This window comes from Lactuca saligna, chromosome 8 (assembly GCF_052625555.1).
Source record: "Lactuca saligna cultivar CGN05327 chromosome 8, ASM5262555v1, whole genome shotgun sequence".
Classification (NCBI taxonomy): Eukaryota; Viridiplantae; Streptophyta; class Magnoliopsida; order Asterales; family Asteraceae; genus Lactuca; species Lactuca saligna.
In genome coordinates, this window is record NC_136424.1 from 144642515 (window position 1) to 144658677 (window position 16163).

The 16163-nt window shown below is 35.0% G+C and overlaps 1 protein-coding gene across 1 annotated transcript; it reads left to right on the top strand.

Moving 5' to 3' along the window:
* Positions 1-11608: 11608 nt before the first annotated feature.
* LOC145010159 (RING-H2 finger protein ATL75-like) lies at positions 11609-12145 on the top strand. The gene has a single exon (XM_078968733.1). It carries the CDS (start codon positions 11609-11611, stop codon positions 12143-12145), a length of 537 nt encoding a protein of 178 aa, XP_078824859.1.
* Positions 12146-16163: the final 4018 nt, after the last annotated feature.

Genomic DNA, 16163 nt, shown 5'->3' on the forward strand with positions numbered 1-16163 from the left:
AGACTAGTAGATAAACAATACCCTACAATAATTATAAAATAATAAGACATCAAGAAGAAACATACCTGCAACTGCATCTGGCACTGCCCTGACCTCCTCCGCTGTAAGCTGGAAAGCACGACCCTGAGCCCTTGGGGGCTCCGCTCCACCCTAACCTCCACCCGTGATCCTCAATGTGGCCGGTGCTGGAGCCTACACCGGTCCCGCAGCAAGCTGTAGACAGTTGACCATCAAGTGCCCAACCTGATGACAATGATAACAGATCCTCAAATCCCGAATCGGGGCTGCCTGCCGACAATCCCTCGCATAGTGTCCCTCCTTTCGGCATTTGCGGCATACACCACCGGACCTAAAAACTCGGGTGTGACCCTTCCCACACTTCCCACAAGTGTAGCTGCTCTGATCTCCCAATCTAGAATTGACGGTCTTAGACCGTTTCGGCGCCGGCTACGACTGCACCAGAGCCCGCCTCTGCTCTCGTAACTGTAACTCAATCTCTAACTCACGCCGCCTGGCGGCCTCCTGCAACTCTAACAAGGTCTCACACCTCTGCGTAGACACAAATTTCCTGATATCCCTCTTGAGCATACTCAGATATCGGGACATCTGAGCCTGCTCCGAAGCAAACTCAGGGAAAAACATCGCCCTCTCAGTGAACATCCTGGTGATCTCCTTCACCAACTCCAAATCCTGCTTCAGCTCAAGGAACTCCTGAGCCAATCTTTCCCTCTCAACCCGCGGAACATAACGAGTGTTGAACATCTCTCGGAACTGATCCCATGAAACCGCAGCCCTTTGTGCATCCGAATATGACCCTGTGGTCAATCTCCACCAATCCTTCGCCCCAAGCCTCAACAGGTTCAGAGCACACCTCACCCTATGATCAGCAGAGCATGAACACGTGAAGAAACACCCTTCTACATCTGACAACCATCTCATAGCAACAATCGGGCCCTGAACTCCATCAAAGGTATGGGCTTCGTATTATCGAAGTCCCGATACTGGAAACCTCTACCAGCTCCTCCCCCTGCCGCTGCTACAACCGCTGTAGCCGCCGCGCCAGCCGTCTTTGTGAGAGCCACATAGCGCTCATCAAAATACTCAACCATGGCGGTCTTGATCGACCCAAACAGTTCTGGCAGCTCAGCCCAGAATAACGTAGCAACCTCATCATCCAAGATCTCACGAATCCTAGCATCCAACTCGCCTATGCTCATCTGACCAATAACCTCGGGCGGTACTAACCCGCCTTGACCTCCTTCTCCTGCTCCCGATCTTGACCCGGATCCGCTCCTAGCATGCCTCGTGACCACCATACTGAAAAACACCACAAAATCTCAAACACTTCCCACAACCCGGGAACCAACTCACAACTCAACCCTAGAGGTCATGGTTTCCCTAATACGCGTATGGGTCCTGTGCTTTCAGTAGTACGAGCCCATACTAAATTCCACACCTACCCATATTTGTATTAAGTACTACCATAACACCCTAGTGACAAACATACATAACAAGCGCTCAATCCTCACTCCTAGAGGAACACTGGAAATCTCATACAGAAAGAAACCCTAGGCTAGCAGGCATCATAAAACAGGCAACATTATCATGAAATCCTGAAGATCCCTAGCCTAGTACTAGCATGCTGTTCTATCAAAGCTCGAAAACAAATATCATGTATGGTATTTTGGGGTTACTTACTGGCTCCGGCTGATCGTACCTTCGCATCCTCCTTTTACTTATTTTGAAAACCATTTTAAATTTTCTTTTAAAAACTCTCCCTGATTTGAGACTGGATTCACACGAATGTTCCTCCAATTCACTCAAACCAAGGCTTTGATACCAACTTGTAACGACCAAAAGTTTCAACAAATTTTCAACTTTTCAAAAACAACCCATTTTCATAATGTTATTACAAAAAGGTTTTCAATACATTTATTATCAGAGTATTCCCAGAACCATAACATAAAACATAAACACGAGGAGCGGTACGATCACGCCTTTGCCTTGCCACGGTCTCCTGAAGAACCTGAAAAACATTAAACCACAACTGTAAGCCCGAAAGCTTAGTGAGATACCCCCAAAATACCAACCACATATACCATACATACATAACATGCTATATCATAACAAATCACAGAACAACCATGCATTTCGGGTCTACTGTGTGACTGGTCCGCTGTATTGGGCCTTCAGTCCACCTGGTCCACCCTCCGAGTCTAGTCATGTCCCTTGAGTCTGCAGTGTGGTTGGTCCACCCACACCGGGCCTTCAACCCACCTGGTCCACTCTCTGAGTCTACAGTATGATTGGTCCGCCCGCATCGGGCCTTCAATCGGCCTGGTCCATTCTCCGATCCTCAGCACGTCTGGTCCGCCCTCGTGGGCCTACCGCCTATCCAGACCGCTTGTTGGGCCTTCGGAATAACCGGTCCGCCCTGGGTATGTTGGCCTACAACACAAAGCAGGTCCTGCATCAACCCAACCCCAGTCAAACAACCATGTGCACATAAACATAAAATCATATAACAATTCACATCCAATCAAACCGATCTAGCAGATCACGTATCATAACATACTCTAAACAGGATACCGACCTAACAGGTCTCTAGCATATACCATCCTAATACCTGGATGTAAACATAGCAAGGCAACAACATAATAACGATACCCGGATTACAATCCGATTAAAGGGCCGGCCTTGGTGCCTTAGACACTGTTGATATATTGAGGATAACTCACCTCGTAATTGTCGAAACTCTAAACTTGAAAAGCGGACTCCCAAATCACCGACTCACCGAAAATCCCGAACTAGCCAACATAGCAAAAATAACCATTAGTCCCAACATAATATCCTTCCAAGGGTAAATGGACGAATTTACCCTTAAATCAATCTCGTCCATAACTAAGGCCCACAATCAAATATGAAAGGCTCATCACTAGATAAGCTCTCAAGCCCACTAATGGCCCAAAAACCAAAAGTCCGAAGCAAGGCCCAATATTGGCCTAATTTACTAGATTGGGCCCACCTCACCAAATGGGTCTAGGCCCATGGTCCAAAATAATTAATGAGTCCACAATACTCCTTCCATAATGTCCAGTCACGGCCCAAAAATCCAACAACCCAATAACAGCCCAACCTCTAAGGCCCAAAAAAAAGAAAACCCAACAGAGGGAGTACGCTGGGCGTACCCTCTCTGGTACGCTGGGCATACAACGTTGATTTGCAAATGGGGATCGGGGCACTGACTCGCTACGCGGGGCGTACTCCTAGGTTACGCAGGGTGTACTCCTAGGTTACGCGGGGCGTAACCTCGTTGCTCAACAAATCCATGCAACTGCTTAATGGCTTAAGCTCTTAAGTCCAAACTTCATATCCTTAGGCCAGATATGATTAGGATTCATAAAGTCTCAAACTTTATCACCTGGGACGTCCATAAAGCTCTTAATCCAAGGTCTTAATCCATTAAGACCTACTTATTTCACACATGGAACAACCTCAGCCCTTGGGACCTCATTTTTCTCACTCAAGACCTCTCCTAAGGTCTGAAAGGACAGATAATCTCGACCAACTCGAAACATACAACAAGATGAGGACTTTTAGGACAAGAATGGTGTCAAAGCTTCATAACACCTTGATCTACACAATATAAATGCCAAGCAAGAAGCTTTATACCTCAGATAGGCTCCAAAGGATGATGTCTTTCTAGATCTAAAAGCTCCAGCCGTTCCTCTCCTTCTTTGACAACTTCTCCTCCTTCCTTTATGTTTTCCTTTGCTAATCCAAGCTTTCCAAGGCCAAACACACCCAGCAAAGGAGGTCGGATGGTTATCTAGGGTTTCTGAGGTTAAGAGAGTGCTTATGGAGGCTAAGGAGGAAACCTTTATGTTCCTTATATAGTGGTTGCCCTTAAAATTAGGGTTTTGGGATTCTGAGAGTACTCTGGGCGTACCTCTAGTACGTTGGGCGTACTCGACCATGCACCCGCATTTCTTTTCCTCACTACGTTGGGCGTACGTCCAGCTTACGCTAGGCGTACCCAGCCAAACACAAGCACGCATGCTTGGCATGCATGGGACCCTTTTACTAATTTCCCCTTAGGAACAATTGTTGCCCACTTCTTAATTTACAACCCCTCCTCCATCATAAGCCGTTCTTGCCAAACTCTAATTCCACATCAAGGGCCGAAAACGCCCTTACTCTTGCTCTTGGGAACCCAAAATTAAATATTCCACGAACGGGGCGTTACAATAAAGAAGCAACAAATGGCCACCCCTTGGTCATAAACAAAGGTTTGGTTTGCTTTTGTTAATGCATTATGGTGTACTTTATAAAAATATTCTTTTATATTAAAAAAAAAAAAGAAAAAAACCATTACATGTCACAAGTGAATCACATATGAATTACATGTGATTCAGATAAAAATTACATGTAATTCACATATGAATCGCGTATAACTCAAATGTAAATCACAAGTTAATTATATATAAATTATATGTGAATCACATATCACAAGTGAATCACATATGAATTACATGTGATTCACATTTAAATCACATGTAATTTACATATGAATTACATGCGATTCATATGTAAATTATATGTGATTCACATGTTATTCACATATCAATCACATATAATTCATATATGAATTACATGTGATTCACATGTAATTCACAGTAATTCACATATGATTTATATATGATTCACATGTAAATCATATGTAATTCACATATGAATTACATGTGATTCACATGTAAATCATATATGTATTTTTGTGAGTGTTTTTGCATCAATAAATTTCTTTTATTTTTCTTGTAGATTTGGAAGAAATTGTATTAAATATTGAAGAGATGAAAAATGATAAATTGAAGAAAATATGGAAATATGACACGAAGACAGGAAAACGCTTTAAGATTTTGTAGCATTTTTTTTTTTTTTTGATATTTTATCTCGTATCGAATAAAATATTTTTTGTATTGTGTTTATAGATTAATAAATAAAATGAGTTTTCTTATGATTGATTTACAAATATTATAATATATGAAATATGCATATATGTACTTATAAAAATATGCATAAATGTACCAAAAATATGCATACATGCACTTGAAAAAATGCAGTTTTTTTTTTTAAATAATGTCATTTTGAAAAAATTTGGTTTTTTAAAAAACTACAGTTTTTTAAAATAAATGCATTTTTTTTAAATTACAAGTTTTTAAAAAAAATTGTAGCTTTTTTTTTTTTTTTGAAAAGTTTGCAATATTTAAAAAAAATGTTGTTTTTTAAAAGGAAATACAATTTTTTTTTTTGAAAAAATGGCAGTTTTTTTTAAATGCAGCTTTTTTTAAATTGCAGCTTTTTTGAAAAAATTGCAGCTTTTTTGAAAAAAATGCAGTATTTTTTTTTTAAAAATACAACTTTTTTTTAAATGCAGTTGTTTTTTGAAAAAATTGCAGTTTTTTAATATTTTAAAAAAAATCATGTTTTCTTTAAAAAAATTAAAAGATCTCCATTTCTAAAAAAAATCGAAAATAATTTTAAAAAAAATCCAAAATTTGAGTTATTATGTTAGTTTTTAAAACTTTTTATTAATGTTTCCAATAACACAAAAAATTAAACATTAAATAAGATTGGTAAGATAACGATCATGTCCTTAGTGAATTACTTTTGATCCAACGTTCCACTTTTTGTTCTCGGGTTCTCGGGAAACTATGAGTTATCAACCGATCTCTAACCCTATATATATAGGATATAGATCCGGTAAGAAATTTTTTTTGGTAAGAAGGTAAAAAGATTTTTTTCTACATATTTTTTTGACGAACAAAATAAATGAATCACTGGGTGATTCATTTGTAAGATGATTCACAAGAAAAAATTCCCAAAAAAACATTTTTATGATTCATTTTTAAGTAAATTAAGAAAAAATTCATTTTATGATAATTTTAGTGAATAACAACAAAATCATTGTATAAATGAATCATCGAGATGTTTTTTTGAGAATTTTTTGTTGTGAATCATCTTACAAATGAATCATCTAATGATTCATTTTGTATGTTCGTGAAAAAAATATGTAGAAAAAAAACTTCTTACCTTTCTACCAAAAATTTACTTCTTATTTGATCTTGACTCTATATATATATATATATATATATATATATATATATATATATATATATATATATATATATATATATATATATATATAAAGAGAGAGAGAGAGAGAGAGATTCAAATGGTAACATTTGAAAACATTTTTTAGACATTCTTTCTCTCTCTACGTATCTCTTTTCTCCTCTCTCTCTCTCTCTACGTATCTCTTGAGGTAATCTCAGCCACCATCACCATCAAATGGACCTCCACCATAACCATCGTAATGACGCCGGAACCACATAACGTCGCTGAAATCACCATTGCGACACCTGGATCATCGGATAACTTCTTCTTCATTCTCTTTGGATCTGTTTGGTTTCTCGATCTCGAATCAGAGTCTCCGACTTCCGACAACAGCTTACTGAGAGATAAAGGCTATCATTTCCAAACTTTACTCTCAGATCTCGTTTTGTTCGGCTCTAAGAAAATGCTTGCTATTGGGTGATGTTTGTTTTCTTTTTAAGAAATGATTCAGAAAAAGGAGGCTACGATGCAGACTATCCATTATGAACCTTACAATTCACAATCCATTATATCAGTTGCGCATTATTTTCTTTCAGAAAGTCTTTTATAAAATTATTACGATGCATCAGAAGTTCTCTATCTACTTATGTTAGTTTTGATCTTGAGCAATTTTTTAAGCATAGAAAGTTGGAAATCATGCCACTGATCTACAAATGTGGTGTTTAGTCATAGCTATTGCAACTAGAAATCAGTTCATTGGTGGTCTCTTCTCATACTCACCTCTGGTACATGGTTTATCCATCGAAGCTCAATTTAAATGCATTTTGCATGTTTCAGGTTTAATATATCTAGAGTGGAAAATGCAATGGGTCAAATGATTCTTACCTGCTCGTATTGTGAAGTTATTTGGTCAACTATGATACTCTAAATATGATAGCAAAAGGGGGAAATGAGCCTTGCACACCAGGTGTTCGACTAAATGCTTGAAAGAGCAGTTTTGCTTAATTCAAACCCTCTGACATCACCTAGTGTACATTATGACAAAGTGATACCTGATCTCTACGACCTTTTTATCTTAAAAGAATACCACCAAAGCAGTTGTTCCTTAGTCATCTACAGTATATGTCTTGTTTAGTAAAAGGTAATCCTATGATTTCTAACAACTTTTAAATTAATTATGATATGGTGGAAATTAAGCTGTTACTGGTTTACAAGTTTTGGATGCTTTAGGAGAGTGGATTCCCTGTGTCAAACTAACTTTACTTTAACTTCTTGCAACAATACTCATAGTTGTACACATATTGAACTTGTTACAAATGGATTTCAATGTATAACCACTTCCAACAATACAAGTATAATATAGACTGCATGTATGAATCTTAATATTTCAACACAGAATGTCAATTTAGCTTATTTGCAAGCACTTAAAGACTACATATCAGAACAGAGAGGTGTATTGGGGTTAATCCTTAAGTCCTTAATAGAACACCAAAAATGATTTAAAAGCTATTATAATCAATTTTCCCAAATCTGTCCTCGAACTTCTAAAATTCGTGCAAGTCAATAACACCTAAAAATCATGAGACTTAGTTTTCTGGAAATATTAGTGTGTCTAGTTTCTTCAAACTTTGAATCATATTTCGAAATTCCAAATCCTTAAGGGGTAAAATTGACAATCTTCTCAGGTTGGTCTATGTTGTCACAGATTTCATGCATTGTCTTAAAAAAAATCATAATAAATTCATCGAACTCCAATTACACATAAAACATAGAGAAGTAACTTATGACAACAATTAAACGTACCTTATTGTTTTCCATGATATTTTCAACTAGAAGTTGTAATCGGATTTATGAATCTCTCATGGTTCAATCATCTTGTCATAATTTTCCCTGTTTCTTTACATATTTACCACTATAACTCATCATTACGGCACAAAAAATCGAAGAAATGTAGAGCCAACATGTTTTTGTGTTAAGTGCTTTTTAAAGTTAAATATTGGCCTTTAACCTCAAAATCCAAAATGTTTTCTTTTTATAAAACTTGTCATTGAGATCAAATTTAGTAATTTATATGAAAATTTGAAGAATACAATGATCAAAATATGTACATCAAATCAAACCAATTATACGATCAAAATTAAGTAAGTTTACCTTAGCTAATTTACCTGATTGAATCAAGTGTGAGCTTTTGTGAATATGTGTAGAAACTTAAGTACTTGTACAAAGGATGTCAAGTAGTCGTTAAAAATTCTTGGTCGTATTTTAGATTTGAATCGTTGTATGGGGGAACTAAGACCTTCGTCCGGACAGCAAATTCAAAAGGGTAACATTTTTCATCCTCCTCGACCCTCCCTTATTTCTCACACACCTTTTTTCTAGTCTATGCCCAACTTTCAATCATTTAGTCAAAACTCTTAGTGTTTGGTCTTCCATCAATATCAATATGACATATTTTAATATAACCCCTTTGGTCTATTTTTAATAAGTTAAACTTTTTTTATAGAATTTAAATTTTATACATTGAATTAAAACTACCAAAAAAAAAAGTAGAAAATGAAAAAATCGGTAGTTTTTAAGTTAAATTAAGACAAAACTGTAAATTTGGTCCTTGTGGTTTGTAAAAAACTTTGGATAGGGTCCAAAAAGTTTTCGACTTGCATGGAAGGTCCAAAATCAAAACTTTTCCGTAGTTTTGGTCCTAAAAAATTAAAAACACTTTTATGCCCTTCTTAATTTATTTCTTACATTTTTATATTTGTTTTAATATTATTTTAATTAAAAAATAAAAAGGCTTATTTATCCTACCCTCACCCTACCAGTGTCTTCTCTCTCTCTCTCTCTCTCTCTCACACACACACACACACACATCGAAGCTCCTAAGAACTCCAACTGCAAAAATAATAATAATAATTGAAGCCTTTTTCTTCTTGTGAATCAAATCGACATGTACAAGTATGAATTTTGGTTCACTAGCAACCCACAAAAATATCGACTCCTTCTCTTATTCATCTTCTTTTTTATGATCTGCAGGTTCGAGAAAAGGAAAGAAGATGAACAACGCTAGAGACGGTGATTTCTGGTGGGGATGAAACCTGTTAATAGAGGTTGCTAGCGGTGGTTTACGGTGATAGATTGATGCGTTTTTCCCTCTCACAAAAATCACACTAAGTGTGTGTGTGTACATCCGCGAAACTCATCATTTGCTTATTCTTTTGTGGTTTTTCAGTGAGCCACACGATCTAGTAGAGTCATAGCTTTTGATACAAGGTAAAACAACGGCAAATTGATGGTCAGATTATCGGATCAGATTCAATATCTCAAAACAAGTTGTCATATTCAAGATCCTAGAAATCGTTCTTGATGATGGCTCTCATTCTCCGTCTTCGTATTTCAGTGATTGTTAACTATGAATTTCCATAGAATATGAATTTATGTTCAATCTAGACACGTTATTCTTCTGAATTCTGGGGTTGTAGCATTATAAATGTTTTCCACTGTTGTGGGTTTGATTTGGTTTTTGTATACATCAAATGGGTGTTGAAAGGACTTTTTTGGAATTGATAATCAAGGTGGGTTTTGGGGGAGAATAAATCGTTAAAGTGTTACGGTGAAGGTGAGGAGGAAGAAGATGGTTGGAGAGAGAGAGAGAGAGAGAGAGAGAGAGAGAGAGAGAGAGAGAGAGAGAGAGAGAGAGAGAAGGAGGGACGGGGGTTACCGATGGAGTGATAGGGTTGGGTGGGGTATGATTTTAATTTTTTATTATTTTATAAAGATTTAAATACTTAAGTTAATAAAGAAAATAGAATAAACAAATGAAAAGGGTAAAAGAGTCTTTTCAAATTATTCAAGGACCAAAACCAAAGAAAATTCTTGATTTTTGACCATCCATGCAAGTTGAAAACTTTTTGGATCCTATCCAAAATTTTTTGAATACTACAAGGACCAATTTTGTAGTTTTGTCTTAAATTAACTATACTAATAAAGTAACATAAAATAAACCCGATACAAATTTTTTACATACAATATATGGGTAGAGATTATTTTGATCACAAATTTTGAGATAAATATTTTTAAACCATATTGAATTGAATTTTTTCTGGTAAAAAGTAATAATCTTAAATATTGTATTATCATGTGGGTAGTGTCCGATCAAACATGACATATGCCTTACAATTACAGTTTTTATTTTTAATTTACTTAACTAATATTATTGGGAGTAGTCACGACCAACTCACCGGAAAAGTGGTGTCAACTCTGCGCCACATCACATTCACCACCAACCCACTCCACATAGGAAATGGTCACCACTAACAATATTCATTTTTTTTATTTTTTTTAATTTTAAAATATTAGATTAAATAAAAAAAAACATTATTATAAACTTAAGTAATCATTTTACTAATTAAAAAATCAAATAAACATATTGTTAATTTTTAAAATTAAATAAATATAATTAATTATATATAGTTAAGGGTTTAACATAATTCAAATAAAAATGAAAGAGTATAATAAGATTAAATGGTAGAATCTCAAGGACCAAATATGTAAGTTGAATTAAATCATATAAATTTTCCACCCGGTTTTCTTCGTCTTTTTCACCGGATTACTGTAAAACGGGTTCATCCTTTTTTTTTTTTGATGGATTAAAAGGAAAAACCAACGTGCTTAACGATCAAAAAAGCATTCAATCAATCACTTCCTCCGTCTTCTTTCGTCTCTGTGAAGACGCAAAGCCCAACCCATGGGTACTTCGGGTTTGTGTCTTCACATAAGCTTCAGAGGAAAAAAAAAATTAAAAATTAAAATATTGAACAGCTATTAAAAATTGTATTATAATTTAATATTTTATATATAAAGAGCCATTAAAAAATATACATTGAAATATTTTATTGGATAATACTTTTTAATCTATTTAAAAATACAATTTAGCAAATTAATAAATAAGTAAAAGATGTATATTTGAAACAAATATAAATAAATAAATAAATAATAAACTCTTACTCGGTTTTTTTGAACTATTCGATTTTAATTTTATAAACTGTAACCAATTCGAAATCTAAACTAATAATTCGATTTTACTGGAAACCCATCCAATAATCCAAAAATCTGAACCGAATAATCCAATCCAAATTGTCCAATTGAATAATTCGGTTTTATTCGAATACCTAAAAGTCTCAGAAAAATACAAAAACTTTTTTAAAATAATTAAAGGTTTCAATAGATGCTCAAGAAATAAAGTAGATAAATTCTATGAGATCGAAAGTAAAACTTGCAATCCAGTTGGAAAAGTGACATTAGCAATAGATATGCTTCTAAGATTCGTAACCAATAAAAGACATTCAAAGTATTATTGATATTTATGCATCTTTTTCACAACTCCCAAGTCTCCAACATTATATATACTTGGGAACTCTCCTGGGAACTCTTCTCCACATGAAGCAATCTTTATATACTCTCTTCCTTTAGCATAATAAAATTCCACAAAGAAAAACCTATGACAACTTTCCACCCCCGTAGTCTTCTTGATGGGTCGTTTATTTCTTCTCCACACCACAACGATACAGATCCAACTGCAAACTCAAACGAGATGAATCTTATAGTCAATATTATGTGGATCGTGTTGCTTTGTGGATTCATAACCTCTTTTGGAGTGTTTCAAGTGATACGTTACGCTATGCAACGGAGACGTACATCTACAATGACAACACGAACATCACAACATGAATCTGAACCTTGTGCTGGTCTTAAGAAATCTATCGTTTCTCAGATTTCAACACGTGTTCTTGAATCAGTATTCAAGATTTCAGTTACAGAGTGCACCATATGTCTCGAAGATTTTGTAGATGGACAAAATGTTCGTGTGTTGCCAAACTGTAGCCATGAGTTTCATGTTGGATGCATAGACAAGTGGTTTGAGTCTCATTCTTCATGTCCAAACTGTCGCAACTGTTTGCTTGAATGTCCCGTTGATAGTCATGAAGTTGTAATGCCCCAGTTGATGGTCACCACCCCTAGTGAAAACATGGTTTGAGTTTTCAAATGATCTTAAATCGCTACTACTCGTATTTTCTAGTTGAAGTGTCGCTCAGTTTCAAGTATAAATATCACCGTTTTTGCTTTGGGGACATGGTGACTCTAGGATCGGTTGTTAGGGTGAGCGTTATATTGCCTTGGTTGAAGTGTAGAAAAGTAAAAAAGAAAGAATGAATGAAAGAAATATCTTTTCCAACCCAAATGTACAAAAAGAACAATTCAGTCGATAAAGTTCAATAATATATTATTAGACGTCATAAAAAAGGGTTCAACACAACAATGATATAATAACTTAGAAATCATGGACGTGTATTGTTGTATTTGAAACTAGATTTAGTTAAATCAGCATTGCATATATGGAGTTCACAGAAAACCGTTTCATACATCATGCTATACTATATAATAACCTATATATAAATCACTGATCAGTAGTTGTGTATTTCACTGAGTTTGATTGATGAACTCGATAAAAATTTCCATCCCTAGCAAATTAGTTAGAAGTTTTATTGATTCATATCACATGTTGGTTTGTATGCATTTTGGCGTGAAGACGTGCACACTTCAATTATGTATTCTCATTATCTAAAGTGAAAACCTTACTTTAAGAAAAATCTGATTTAGTGGAAATATTATTATGCTAACTACGAGGTTACAACACGAATAAAAACCGATGACTTAATTCTATTAATGGTTGGTTAATTGGTTTTTATCAATGTTTTGAAGGGGTATGTTTACGCGGCCCATCTAATAAAAGAAACCGCATATCTAATAACGAAATCATTTGTGTTTTACATGTAATATAGTTTATTTATTTTGTTTTAAGATAAATTACATGAAATAACAAAATACTATTAATTATCCAATAAGACCATTCCTTATTAAACCATTAACCACTTTAGTTGTGGGTGTCACATCACCACACACAACCACAAAAAAGTTGTTATACCCATCATTATAATCCTCTTATTTTTTGATTTTTAAATAAAAAAATAAATATATTTTATTGTAGAGAGAGATAGAGAAAGTTACAAAGAGATAAAAAGAGAGATAGAGAGAGAAATAAATGTATTAGAGAGATAGAGAGAGAAATAAATAGAGAGATAGAGAGAGAAATAAATGTATTAGACGTTGGCTTCCGTTGTTTGCATCACAATTCACCACGACCACTAGCTACCACTAAGTAGTGGGATGGTGTGCACTACAATGGGAATGAACTGATGACCTAATATATAGGTTAATGTAGAGATGCACAAAAACATGCTTGACTTGGCCCACATGTCCGACCCAATTAAATATTGGTCAATAGAAGCCTGTAAACGACCATCCATACTTGACCCGCATACACCCTCTTAAAACCAGCCTGTTAAGGTTGGTGGGTTTTGCTTGGACTTCCTTCGGGTCTAAAAGCCCAACCTGGTTCAAGATTTTTTTTTTCATAATTTGTTTCATTTTAGTTAGTTTACTTATATATTACCTATTTTTGTTTCTATAACACACAAATAGATGAAAATGAAACGATGATATAATACACAGATAGATGAATGCATATTGCTATTTAGAGCATCTTGCTTTCACTTAGAATTATCGTTTTCATGTATTTCATGTTAATAGCATCATACTTCATGTATTTAAAAACTAAAACAATTAAAAGTAAGCTGAAAAACCTAACCTGTCACGTCCTTAACGTGCCCGCAAGAAATTAACATGCCTGCAAGAAGCACAAATATTGCCTAGTTGAGGCTCACACATACCTCTAAAAAGGAGCAGGTTTGAAGCCCGCAATCATAGCCCGATGGGCTTGTGGATGCCCGCTCTTAGTCCAAGTTAAGCCTGATCCTAGTCCAAGTAACATGTATTAAAGGTTCGTATTTTTGTTGATATGACATTTTAATTTATTAAGCTTTAAATTAAAATAATAAGACAATAAAATAATCACATGTTACTATTTTTATGGTAATATTTAACTTGGATGTTAAAATGAAATAAACATTACAAATTATATATAAGTTCAAATTTATAAACTTTATTCTATTTTATGTATTATTTAATTAATAGATTTTTATTTCTAAAAAAATTAATAATAAATACAAAACTAGTTAAAACTCAAATAAAGTTATTTTATTGTTTATTTATAATAATTTAATTAAAACCAAAGTACACAAACGGCTGCTTCTGGAAGTTATTGGGGGCAAAATATCCAACCTGGACTTCTGGGCCTCATTTCCTTTGTATGTTTTCGTTTTATGTTCAAGGCCATGGCTTGTAAAAATCTTTAAAACGTTGAAGAAAACAACCAAATTTTACTTTTAATGAAATGTTTTTTTGGTATAAATCTTGAAGTCAAAGTTTCATATTATACATGGGAGATATAGATTTATATTATTGATACTTTTATAAATCGTTAATAATTGTGTTTCTCGCGTCTAAGTTTATTTATTTATTTTTGAGTAAATTGCGGGAATGGTCCCCATGGTTAGGGTTAATTTGCGCGTTTGGTCCCTAACTTATTGTTTTTTTAACTTTGATCATCCGATAACACAATTTTATTGCGTTGTTGGCCCCTGTCCCACCTAAAATGACAAAAATACCCTTATGTATTTCTTTTCAATTTATCGTTCATATTTTTATTAAAGAAAATAAATATGTCGGTCCCACCCCTATTTATCCTAACCCTATTTTTCTTTTTCTCCTTTCAAAAATATTGTATCCCCTTCTCTCTTTATTTGTTCTATGTCATGTTGAGCAACCTCCATTACCACCCTCCTCATTCCATCATCTTTACATCCTATAAGAGAGACATTGTCGCTACCACCGATCATCAACACCTTGTAATTCGACCAGCGTTGTCACTGACGTCTATCGACTTCTGATTCCCTCACCTCTCCCTATATCCAACATCGAAACCTCTCACTGCTAGCATCATACTTGTTTCATGAAAATTTCTATTCAAAACTTCAATTGATTTTATTTCACTCAAGATCGTGTTAAGGAGATCAGGACCGAGTTGCAGGTAGGGGTAAGTTTATGTTCATCCATTCTAGATTCCGATGATGTAGGCCCAAGGGTCTGATTTGGGTATTTAAGTTAACCAGGTTTGATTTGGGGATTTAAGTTAATCGGGTTTGTTTTGATTACATACACCAGGAAGAAAAACAACTTTTTTTAGTTTCCTTAATCATAGTTTCAGGTTCCATCAAATTTGATTTGAGGTTCATCAGGTTTGATTTCAGGGATTACATGTACACTTCCTTATTCATGAACAAAATCAAACGTTGTATTATTTTTGGTTTGGTTGTATTGGGTTTACTATTGTATTTTATTTGATTGTATTTGATGGAAGAGGATATATATATAAAGGTTGCCAGTGTGTAACATTTAATGCATGCACTCAACCTTTAATTTGTTTTGACCTAAATAAGAATGAAAACCCTAAATTTGAGGTCACGACATGAGAGGTAGGATCTCACGACGTGACTTCAGTATGAGACACATGGCTATTTTAAGGCTCACGACATGAGGGTTAGAATCTAATGACGTGAGTTTAGGCGAAACCCTAATCCATTGTTTTGCTCCCTATTTAAGAGAAGTATGAGGCTAGGTTTTACACACCCTCAGCCTCCATCACCTCCTTCCTACCAAAATATTCTTAGCCTCCATTTTTGACTTAAGAGATCTTTTGGTGGTTTTTGTCCATCAAGCTTCTACCTCTTCATTCTTCAATGCTTTTGGACCTTTGGAAGTCCTAAAGCTATGACCTTCATCTATTGTGCATGCTAGATCTTAGATTTATACCTTTCTTTTCATGTTTGGGTGGGATAGCATGTATGGGATCCATAGAGTTAGCAACTTTATGGATCAATGTGTCATTTTCTCAAGAATATACTTCGGATCTGAGATTTAGTGTTGGTTTAGACTCCAAGCATGAGTATTGATCCCATTTTTCTTCTTAATGACCTAGTTAGTGCTTAAGTCATGCAATGGAAATGCATGACTAAAAAGCCACGATTTTTATATTT

Coding starts and splice junctions, on each gene's coding strand:
- LOC145010159 (XM_078968733.1), top strand. CDS start 11,609: ATGACAACTTTCCACCCCCGTAGTCTTCTTGATGGGTCGTTTATTTCT.